This window comes from Convolutriloba macropyga, chromosome 6 (assembly GCF_964194025.1).
Source record: "Convolutriloba macropyga chromosome 6, txConMacr16.3, whole genome shotgun sequence".
NCBI lineage: Eukaryota > Metazoa > Xenacoelomorpha > Acoela > Convolutidae > Convolutriloba > Convolutriloba macropyga.
In genome coordinates this window covers 4,818,179-4,830,672 of record NC_134473.1, presented here as the reverse complement: position 1 = coordinate 4,830,672, position 12,494 = coordinate 4,818,179, and the positions used below count along the sequence as shown (strand labels likewise).

Sequence of the window (12,494 nt, the reverse complement as noted above, 5' to 3'; positions counted from 1 at the left end):
TCTAATGTTAACTCTGTTGAAGAAACTTCAACTGATCAGACGGTAAATGCCATACAAAATATGAATTATAACCCACGATGCGAATCAGATTCCGATAGCTCAGATGATAATATGGTCGCCAGCATCGCAAGTAACGCAATACAGATTGAACCAAAGAACACCATCTTGCAAATTGGTAATACCCAAGTAGGATTTCTCACTGATTTAGGCAGTGTATGCAGTATTTTACCCAAGTCTGTTGCTGCGGAAATAGTGGAAAATTCTCCCCCTGCTCGATGGTTGATGATAGCGCCTCCCCAGGAACTCAAAACATTTTCAAACGAACCCATAAACGTGACGGGTATGATACAGGCACCAATTGCGAGCAATGGATGGCGACTTGAAGAAGCTGAATTTGTGGTCGTCCGTGACGGGCTAAAACCACTGGTTGGTAGAAACTTGTTTGACGCTCTCGGAATCTCTGGAACTCAAACCCCAAAATATGAAGGTAGTATGGTCAACACTATCACATCCCATGGTCCATTTAAAACACGTATTGCAAAACAATTTCCTCAACTTATTACACGTATTGGTAGCTCAAAAATACACATTGTTAAATCTAAATCCCATAGAAATTTTCAACCAAAACATCAAAAGGGCAGAAGAGTACCCATTAATTTACAAGAACGAGTAAATCATGAAATTAAAAAACTTCTTGAAGAAGGACATGTAGAATAATTGAATAACTGTTCTGATCAATATTTTATTTCACCTATTGTAATCACAGTTAAACGAGATCAAACAATAAAGTTAGCTTTGGATTCCAAAACTCTTAATAAATCAATACACAAGAATAAACATCAGATGCCAAATATTGAAACACTTACGGATTCCATATCACAAATAATAACAAACTACAAAACAGAATCTGCGGATAAAATATACTTCTCTACTATAGATCTTAAATATGCATACAGCCAACTAATTCTTCACCCTGAAACTGCTAAACACTGTAATTTCAATATTGTAAGTGGTGACATGACAGGCACATATCGTTTCAAAACGGGATTTTATGGTCTTACTGACATGCCTGCCAAGTTTCAGAAGGCAATGGATTACACTTTGATTGGCCTCAAAAATACATTTTGTTTTCTAGACGACATCTTAATTGTAAGTAAAGGTTCTGAAGATGATCACTTACAATTTGTATTAGATTGCCTTGAGAAACTGGACGCGGATAATCTCCGAATTAACCTTCCTAAAGGCCATTTTGCGAAGCAAAAAATTTCCTGGTTAGGATATAATATAACTCAATCTGGGATATCACCACTCAAATCTAAAACATCCTCTATTATGTCATTACAAAAACCTAATACACTTAAAAAATTACGTTCATTTCTCGGTTCAGTCCAGTATATTAGTAAATTTATTCCCAATTTAGCTCAACTCTGCCATCCTTTAAGACCTCTTCTTCGTAATTCAACCAAATACATTTGGACTGACGCTCATACTCTACATTTTAATGCCATAAAAACTCGCATAGCAAATCATACAGAAAACATTCACTATAACCCCCAACTCGAAACACGAATCAAATGTGATGCTTCTCGCTCCGGATTGGGAGCAGCACTAGAACAACTAACAGTTGATGGTTGGAAGCCGATCTCTTTTGCATCAAGACTTTTAAATAGTAGTGAAGAACGTTATAGTATTAACGAATTGGAACTTCTTGGGGTGGTATGGTCCATAGAATATTTTAAAAACTATTTGTATGGTAAAGAGTTTACTATTATCACTGATCATTGCGCATTACTTTCTATTTTAAAAGAACATCGACCAAATAAAAGTTACAATAGTAGGTGATCACGATGGGTTGATCGTCTTTTGCCTTATCAATTCTCAATAGAGCATCTGCCCGGCGCGAAGATGGGACTAGTTGATTACATCTCTCGGAATCCAAATCAACGAGCAAAAAGTGTGTCAAAATATGATGAGGAATTTTTAGTCGCAACATTATCAAGCATACACTCTGATGCTCAATTACTTCAACAAAAACACAACATATTAGCTCATTCACTTAATAAATTATATATTGATATCGATGGTGAAAATAAAAATACCACCACTAATACTGAACAAGTTTTAAATATAGATTATGTCAAACCAAATCCTCAAACAAAAGTTAACGAATTATTCGCTCCGCGAAACAATAGTTTAAAACTATTCTCAAAACAAAATTCTAACTTTGACATAAAGTCCGCTCAGCGTGTACGCTTAACAAATGTTAGTTCAAATCTCGCCGGCGCGAAAATACAACTCTAACGTAACCTCCCTTAAATTCAATAATCAGTATAGTAAACACGCCTCGCGCGTACACTTAACTCAAAATATTAAATCACTCGCGGATCAAGAGTATAACCCGATTTTTAATCCCACTAATAGTATTAATTGTACTAGTGCACATGATCAGCGAGTACTTTCAACTCAAAATGAAACAGTATTCGCACATACATATCCTACTTCAAAAGTAAACACTTACAAATTAATTAATACCAATTCTGATCACGCATCGTGAGTACGCTTTTTATTTAACAAATTAACACTCGCAAGGCATAATACTTTATTAAATACTCAAAAGATTAGATTGCATTCTTCAGATGCCTCATTTGCAAAGCAATTTACTAAATACCAAATTCATTCTAAATTTGCGTCAAATAGTCTACCATTTACAATTAAACCTCTACAAATTGAGTCTCAAATGCTTGTAGAAACAGGAAAAGCGTCACTCGCTTACCAAAATACTCCTAAATTTGCTTCAATAAGTCATTCTCACTTGTCAATCAAAAATCAGTCTCAAATTCCTACCTTTTTTAGTAATCCAAACTCAAATACTTTAAATAACTTACGTGCCCAATCAACAAACAACAAACAAGTGCTTTTTGCCCAAACTCAACCTTAAATTCAGTTGCCTTCCTCTTTGTCAATCAATTTAATTGAAAAAACTCAACTCTCATCACCAATGAGTCAACAAGCTTCATCTCTAAAGGGAAAATCCACCTCATCCCGAACAACAAAAGCTTCGCCCCGCGTATCATTTACGGATAATGCAACAACAAGCACGCCACGCAGATCATCATCTCACTCTAATCTAAGCACCCCACTCACGGATAGCCCTCAAGTGGTGTCCTTTGAGAAAGTGGTGGGCAAGGTGTTCAACAAAGGGCTAATTGCATCCCTAACAAGCAAGGATGCAGTTCTGAAGGAGGTTCGGGATTGCATAATCAGGGGAGATGAAGAACGATTAAAGGCCCTCAACCCGTATCTCCATAGCTATTGGCGGGACCTTCATGTGAATAGCGGATGTGTTTGTATGGACCAGAAGGTAGCCATACAAAACGCGCTCAAAGATGCACTCATTGAAGATTTGCATGCGAGTCACCCAGGTCGCTGGGGGATGGTATGTATGGCTCAGCACTGCTGGTGGCCATACATGAATCGTGATTTGCTCGTCAAAGCAATAGAGTGCAAATCTTGCACTACTATCGGTAAAAATTTAAAATCTGTTATTCCCGCAAAACAATTTAAAGCACATACACCATGTATAGTTCCGAACCAAGAAATACAAATAGATTTTGCAGGGCCTATTAATAACGAAAAAGAACATGAAATATACATTTTCACATGTATTGATACATTTTCAAAATATCCTTCTGCAGAATTAGTTGATAATGCAAATGCATCAAATGTAATAAAATTTTTAGATAATGATATACAAATTAATGGAGTTCCTCGTTCCTTAAGAATAGACCAAGCTCGTTGTCTTATAGGTAACCAAGTAAAAATTTTTTGTATGAAAAATAAAATCACATTAATACCAGCTCCGGCGAATGACCATCGTGCAATAGGACTAGTTGAAATACTTATTGGTACTATTAAACAACGCTTAGCATGTATAAAAGAATCAAATAAAGAATTAAATTCGTTCACAATTAAAGCAGCATTAAAATCAATTATATACCAGCTTCGCATATGTAAACATAAAACAACTAAGCTTTCGCCATTCGAATCTCACTTTGGGTGCAAAGCCAATACACCGCTTAGTAACATAAGTACTCATCCAAAGTCATCTGATCTAAGTTATGAAAAAATTTTGAATCATTATTTAGATGAAGAAACAGTAACTCCTAATGAATTGTTGCCGGAGGACCACTGGGGTAACAGCTGTAGCGACAATGAAATCGAGCGCAAGATGTGCAAGGCAACAAAGGACGCTACCACACGTGACCGTCTAGCAACAGACAACGAATCCCGTTTCCTTCGCACCACAAAAGCGCATCGTCCACTACCTCTAAAAGAACACGCCGTACAGTTGAACATTGCTAGGAAAAAACATCTCCATAAAAGATCCAAGAAAAATCTTGATGGACTGTATGAGGTGTTGGCTCCAGGATCTGTGGTACAAAAGACCGATCAACATACTTCTGTCATTCGCGAACCGGGGAAAGTGGAAGTAACAGTGCGCAATAGTGACATTGCCAAATTTGGTACTCGGGAAGAACGGAAAACGAAATTAACAGAATATATTAACCGTTGAGGACTCCGCACGCATGAGAAGACAACTGAGGCTAAGATACTTAGCCACATAAAAGACTCCACGCGCATATAAAAGGGAGATCGGAAGATGAAGCATCGCAAGCGAGAAACTGGAAGCGGTGTCTCATCAAATAAATCAAACATTGCTCGTGCAATGCGGGTACGTATGCCCAAAATTCCGGAAAGTTTCGCTCCCCAAGTATTACCCGAAATTCCCGAGGCTGCTCCCGAACAGCAAATCATAACTGGAGAAGTATTGATCGCACCCCTCCTACAAATAACCAACAAGAATTAATCTTGCCATCTACATCGGCTCCAGCAATAGCATTACAACAAATACCGATCAGAGCAACAAAACGGACTAGAAAAAGTCCTAAATACTATGGATACGATAAAGAAGACTCGTCTGGTGAATCTACTAATTCGTGACCCCCGAACTTTGCTCCTCCCCCCAGGAAACGACGCGTAGGAGATATTGAATCGATACAACCTTCAGTTGTACAAAAAATTGTAGACACAGCATCGCGGGTTGAACCCATAGAAAATGACTTCCCATCGCCTATCATAGGTCTGGTATCAGCAACAGATCCTCGTATACAACCAGCGGATCACAGTACATCAAATGAGCTGATAATTGATGAAGAAGACTTATGAAAACTTTGAATAATTAAACTTGATACATTATTATTTATGACTAGCTATGATAACCAGTACATATATTGTTGATACTATTTAACCGGTGAATAAGTTTTAATATTATTCATGTTTTTATTAAAATTTTATTTTACGCAATTTTAATTTTCATTGAAGCGGGAGAAATGTCAAGCATCATAAATTAATTTAGTGCAGTAAATTTTTTATACGATGTACTTAATTAAATTTAGTGTACTTATTCCTGAAGGGCATTTGTATAAGTCAATGTTATTTCACATGCTAGTCTGTTATTCCTATCTCCCGTAGCGGGAAATTATTGTTCATATTTGTTGTGACTTCTGTAATACCAGTTGCTTTAATACTCACTCTTTTAGTTTTGCACTTCGCGAACAGTTGCCTAATTTAACTTATTCTTCATTAACTGTCTTACAAATCAAGTAAAGTAGACACACAATTACCAAGCGATTCGCTAAACGGATTCATTTAGAAATTGTGTGAAGCGCACTCGCCGCGCAAAATAGGATATAAAACATAATCGTCACTCGCGACTCAAGATTAAGTACGCATTCTCATTTGCGTACGACAATCCGAAAGTGAAGTTTCTGGCTCCATATTTCCAAAAAACTACAGAGCGTTAATGTTGAAGCCAGTGTCAAGATAATAAAAGAGCTTTAGAGTCATTTTAACCTGACGATAACAGGCAAAAATTATCTCCTGAGGTAAAAAATTTTTATACCGATATGCTGATTGGATGGGCTGCAAAAATTAATCTAAGAAAAAACTATTCATGCGCCCTGGTTTCGTAGATCCCAAGGTCCTCAACGAAATATTCATTAAAACTAGCAGTAACCAATGATCATTTTCACTGTAACGGAATCTGATATGGACAATCAGATGGCCTAGCATCACTGGGTGAATCACTGGCTGTAGTGCCTACTGAAGTGTGTATGAAATTGTGAGGCATCACAGCAAAAAACATAGCTTAGTGAAATTGTCTCTTAATGTGATCAAAACTGGAGCAGCAAGCAGTGCTCGAAAAAGTGACCTTCCGATTGAAAGGAGTAGAATATGAGTTATTGAGAATTGGTTCCATGCAAAATGCCAATAAGGAGAAGAATATCCCAATATGCAAGACGTTGTTTGGATTTTTACCTACTGCAGTAATCAACAACCAGTTGGGTAGTTTTAGGGACAAAACTGTTTAAAAGAAATTTATAGAAGCACAGTTTGCCCAGTAAGTGGAGACCAGGACGAGTACTTAAATATGTGCAAATATTTTTACACAAAAAGCTGCCATTTACCAAAAAAAGTTAAATTTTGAAGGAGACTTTGGTTTTCCTGATACGAACGTGAGCAACAGTAATAAAATTGCCTGGCATTAGTGTTGAAGGCAACTCGGTTGTTCGAGGCAACCAGAAAGTGGTTGGCCATCGATCAGTTGATTGAAAAAAAAAACAAAACATGCTAGAACTAAAATCAAAATCCTGATGAATGGTCTTCAAAATTAGTGAAGACAACTTGAAACTAAATAATAACTGGCAGTAAAAATCATTTGAAATCAAAACAACAGGAGCATCCAAATAGCAGGGTAGATCTCTTGAAATACCAATTTTGTTTCAAAGTAATGGGGCAACTTTACGCAAACGTTTGTAGGCAAACTGAAAAAAAACTACAAGATTTGCAAATTGTAGTCGCAGCGCAAAAACTTATATAATGCTTCCCTTCCCCGAAGAAAAATCTAAAACCTCACGTGGTTGATGGAAAACAAGTAATTGTTGCGAATCCGTCTATGTTGGGCTGACATGCCAGCATGTTAACACTAAACTTTTACAGCAAAAAAAGAATGATTCACAGGTGCGTCAAAATTTGCTGAATGTTGTGGTTCTACAGGCAGCATTGAATGGACAATGCTAGATACCTTTCACTCAGTGGAAAACAAAAAAAGAAGATATATACGTCAGCAAGTTGAGGCCAGGGTGACACACGCGACCAATTTCGTGTGAGAGAAATCACGCTAAAATAATTGTTCAAATCATATATTTGACTGAATTTTAAGGAAAACATTTGAGTGGAAATTAAAACTTTGCACCAATTGAAAAACCTGAAATATCAAAGATTTAAAAAAAATTCAAAGAGAAGAGTACAATGTGAACAATTTTGATTCACAAGTCTGTGACGTTTAGGATTGCCGATGAAAAATGCAATGCGTTTAAAAAGTTTTTGTGTATTCTATTCCAACTAACTTCCAAGATTGAGCATTGCGCTTCCGAATGCAAAATGAAAACTCACAAAATTATTTTTAAGGTGCTGGTTGTTGCTCTGAAGGCCTTCAAACCTGGTATGTGAACATATCATGTCCCTAGTTTCATTAACAAAATACATAAATTCTCCCAGTTTTCATTTGTTGATCTAATGAAACAAATTCAACACACCTGTATTCTCCTTCCTGTATAAAGTATGCTTCTTTTTGGCCCCTACATAATAATGATGATAAATATTATATCAACAATTATAGAATCATTGCAGAACTAAGTAAGCTTTCTTTAAGTTTGATCGTTTTTTACCATAAAAATTTGCCATTTTGTATACAATCAATTATTCCCTTTTAAATAGATTTTTGAAAATCAAGTTGATCATTACAACTCTTACTTAGATTGGGCCCTCTAAAAGATGCAGTCTAGAAAATTGAAAATAACCTCATTATGTATCTTGATTTTTATTAGGCATATGAAAAAATGCCGCACAATCTCCTTATTCAAAAACTAAAAAATGTTGGCATTTGAGTACTTTTTGCTTAAATTGATCACAAATTACACCACTAATTGATCTCGAGATTTTAAAACCAAAAATTTCTGCTTTGAATTTCTCCCATAACAACTTTTGTTACACGGGGTTCTTGACAGTGCAATGTGGAAATATAACCAAATCCGGCACAACAAAACTAGCAAGATTCTTGAAGACAATCCGTGACGATTGTTGTTGCGTTGAGCTTGAGCTATCGCTTCAGTTGATTGAAGGCAAAAACTTTCACGAAAAAAATCTAGCTTGGACGGCCACGCTGGTCTTGGCATTATAGTAAACGGTTTTAATAGAGTAATCTGTTTCAACTAAGTTTTGACATTAGTCTGAAAACAGAGGTTAGAAGAAAGAGAGCAGCATAAAATTTCGGAAATTTTTAAGACAGTACTACGTCACCAGCATAAAATTAGATGAGTGCTCAAGAAGAGAAAAAAATGAAACTGTGCAACAGGCAAAAAAAGGCTAGAGCCCAGGCAAGGTGGGTACAGCAGACACAAGCATAGAAGGAGCTCCTGAACAGTCGGGTGTCAATTGACCCCTCTGTTTGATCTTCTCTGAGGTATATAATCCCATCCCTTCTGCGAATCTCGTGGCTCAAGTATATTTTGGGAAAATTTTACTGCTAAAAACTTTATCTTAACTGTTTGAAAACCCTAAATACGGTTACTATCTTTTTTTTGATTTCTCAAACAATGCATTAACAATGAATTCATCTTAAATTTTTTGAGGTTTTGCGCTCCTAAAAACACATTTTTATGAAAAAAACATTTGGAAAATATGAGGTACTTTGTTTTCCCTTAAGACTTCTAAAAAAAATTAAACCGTGCTAAAAAAAATCGTAAACCGTAATCAGATGAAAAGTGTGGAATCACTCTCCAGTGGTTTAAAGTAGACTGAATGAGAAAAATATGAACTGTCAGAGAGACGGGACAGACCACTGCAGAGCGGTTCTCATAGCATTGTTGTGAGAATGGATTGAGGTGAAATTCCCTAAATTTCCTTTACAAAAACTTACGATTCGCAAAAAATTACAATTCACCAGTTGTTAGTGGAGACCTGTTTTTTCTAGATCTTAACATAAACATAATTGATTATAAGACAATTCACTGTCATAAGAATCAAAAGTCAATTGATACCGGCATAATCCTGAATTTCTGCAGCTGTGCACCGTTAAAAGATAAGTAAAATGTGATTTAATGGAGTGTGCATAGGATTTTCAATGCAATCAGTGACGGGCAATACTTTGATGCAGCTCTTTAAAAAAATCAAGAGATTTGGATTGAAAATCAGTATCCAACTGAGTGGTCATCCAGCGCTCAAATTTTTTCATGCAAATTAAAAACATTGTGCGATATTCAAATCATTTTCACAACGAGAAAACTGAGAACTCGCATCCCCATCCTGAAACCATCTTTCGATAAGAATCTAAAAACCAATGTGATATATAAAGTTACATGTAATGGATGCAGTTCCATCTTTGTTGGCCAAACCAGCCCACATGTTACCACTAAAATTTTGAATCATCAAAATGAGGATTCCCCTGGGGGTCGAAGAACTAGTGACAATAGAAGTGATCTAAATCAAGACAAAAAACCGCAAATAAATGCGCGCGTCTATTACGGGGGCGGGAATTGATATTGAATTATAATATCAATGCAAAAAATTAGATTTTTGAAATTGAAAAGTTATTTTGGTTCATTTTAATTCGAATTTTTGTGAACCCCAACAATTAAAAAATAACAACAGATAGAAATGAAAGTAAAAATCCGTTTTCAGGATTAGCGATCATTATACCCGGTATTTTGAAGAACTTCGGAATAAGGGTTGAATTACTTTTTGTGTACTAAGTGTAAATAAAATGTTGTAAATATGATTTTAAGTGTAAAAAAATTCAAAATTTCGTTATTTGAACTCATTTTTTTTTAGAATTATAGTCAAAGACAGGTTAATATACTTTGTGAAGAATTTTATTTGATCGTTGAAACTGACTATGAACGCAATAGTCGAAAACTTTCATTTCTTAAATCAATTTTATTTTTAATTGACAATTACTTCTCTGAAATTATATACATAAGCAATTTGAAGCCAGGGCTAAACACGCCACAATTTTCACGTCTGGGAACTCACTCTAAAATATTTGTTCAAATCATAGTTTTGACTGAATTTTAAGAAAGAGCTTTTTGATTGAATTTTAAAGCATAGTAAAATTCGAAAATTCTGAATCGAACGTTTTAAAGAAAATGATAGCAGTAAATATGAAGTTATAGATAAGCTAAATATTGTATGTAAAAATTTTTTCGATAACGCTTTGGATATTGCTTAGAATTGTTTAAATTGTTGTTTCAGACATTTTAAATACATTTTCAACATATGCTTTAGCAATTTGTGAAAGTCTTAACCTGAGGATGAAGGTAAAGATGGAAGACGTTAAAGAAATCAAAATAAATTTTAGTTGCAAATCAGTTCGTTCTACAGCATACATTTGGACGAAGATAAGTTTCGCACTCCTGTGCAGCGCAATTATATGTCTCAGAAGCTCCCGTGGTACTTAAACTGTAACTGAGGTTGATAATACTTTAGGTCTTGTCTTGCGGGAGGGTGTGCTAGACACCTAATTAGAATAGTGTTTTTTCAACTTTTGACGTGGCTCTCCCAGAGCCTAATATGTTGCTGTAAGTTAGATATACAATGCGTTTTTGCGGTAAATTTAAGTACGCTGCTGTGATGTTTTGAAGGGGCTTACTATTCCGTTCTTTGGGTGGAACACACCCTCTTATCTCATTGAATTTGCAAGAAAAAAGGGGTCTCTCCCATTATAGCCACCCCCACGAGATTATAGCCCCCATTGTGTTATAATTACCAGGATGGGGAGGGGGGCTAAAGGCTATCTGATTACTAAGGTGGGGGGGGGGCTATAATGGTAAAGACCCGAAAAAAAACTTTCGTGGGGAGGGGGCTATAATGGGTAAGACACGTTACCTCTACATAACCTTCTATTCTTTATTAATAACTCAGGTTTTATGCATGTGGTGGTGCAGGTTGTTTTGATTCAGATATGGCAAGTGGTGTATTGTCTTCCTGTCCATATCCACCTGACAACTATGTGGAGCAACACAGGCGTGGCACTCTGAGCGCGAGACCCGATTACTATGTTCAACCAAAAATTCGCCCATCTGCGGCTAAGATTCATCAAATGCATAAAGGCTCTGTTGGATTGATGTTCGGACTGGACAAGCACCAAATAGCTACTGGTTACAAATCGCACTCGAACAAAAATCACATGGCTTTAAATGTTCACAAAATGCGAGAAATTCAGAAAAAGAATAAAGAAGTTCACACAACGCGAGAGATAACCCAGACTTTTGGACCAGTCAGGCCAATGACTTCGAATGTGAAATACAGCAGTGTACAATCGAAAGTGAAGCAGAATCTGGAAACGACCAATGAAGCTCCAAAAAATTCAAACTTTCTAAAAGCACATTCAAGGCCTGCAAGTGCCCCCCTGAAGAAGACGGCATCAGAATCAGATCTATCCATAAATTTACAGGAAAAGCCTAACTTTGTCCAGATGAACACCCAATGCATTGCTACTCTAAATAAAACTAACCCCAAATCATATCAGGAAATGATGTCCAAACGGGAAGAAGCAGAGCGAAAAGAAAATGCTATTCAGCAACGTAGAGGAAAAGTACCTAAATATATAGCGGATCGAAAACAACAATGGCAGAAGGAGTTTGAATTGGAAATAGCAAGTCAGCCGGATCCCGAAATGCCTCCTGGTCATCGAAAGATGTCAGAAGCAGAAAGACAGAAAACTTTGCGGGAGCTGGAGGACTCAAGAAAAGAGCTTCTGGCAGAACTGCAGAAGCTACCAATTGCAATAAGGAGTCAGAAGGCAACTCAAAGGAAACAGGAAATTGAATCGAAGCTAGCGTCTGCTGAGGAGGCTATCCTGATCTTCGCACGTCCAAAAGTTTTTGTTAAAATTGATCAGTGAAGTGGCGATAAATAAAATCAAATTGAAATAAAATTGTAAATAATGTATTTACTTGTGAGATATGTATAATAATAGATTAAATCTATGTTTTTGAATATGTCTCTTTAAACGCTCGCAAGATTTTCTACTAAATTGAGTCTTGTTGTTCTATCTGAAATTTGCACAGGTGCAAATTCCAGACAAACTTCAGAGGTATCTGATAGGTTTTGAGCATAGAATTGAACTACTAAAACGGATCTTTTCTGTTTGTGCCCCACCCCCGTACGTTATAGAGCACGTGCCATTACATGGTAAATCATTATGTAAAAATATAGCACGTGCGTCTGGGGGGTGCAAATGATATGAACACACTATGCTGGGGGGACACAAACGGAAAAGATCAACAAAAACAAATTTCGGATCTATTTTGTTTTGGCCCCCAGTTAAAAATTATATGTCGTTATATAGCACGTTACTATGTAAAAAAATGGTA

The 12,494-nt window shown here is 36.4% G+C and overlaps 1 protein-coding gene across 1 annotated transcript; it reads left to right on the top strand.

Moving 5' to 3' along the window:
* Positions 1 to 11,082: 11,082 nt before the first annotated feature.
* LOC142340704 (enkurin domain-containing protein 1-like) lies at positions 11,083 to 12,119 on the top strand. The gene has a single exon (XM_075391401.1). It carries the CDS (start codon positions 11,219 to 11,221, stop codon positions 12,020 to 12,022), a length of 804 nt encoding a protein of 267 aa, XP_075247516.1. The 5' UTR covers positions 11,083 to 11,218; the 3' UTR covers positions 12,023 to 12,119.
* Positions 12,120 to 12,494: the final 375 nt, after the last annotated feature.

Coding starts and splice junctions, on each gene's coding strand:
- LOC142340704 (XM_075391401.1), top strand. CDS start 11,219: ATGCATAAAGGCTCTGTTGGATTGATGTTCGGACTGGACAAGCACCAA.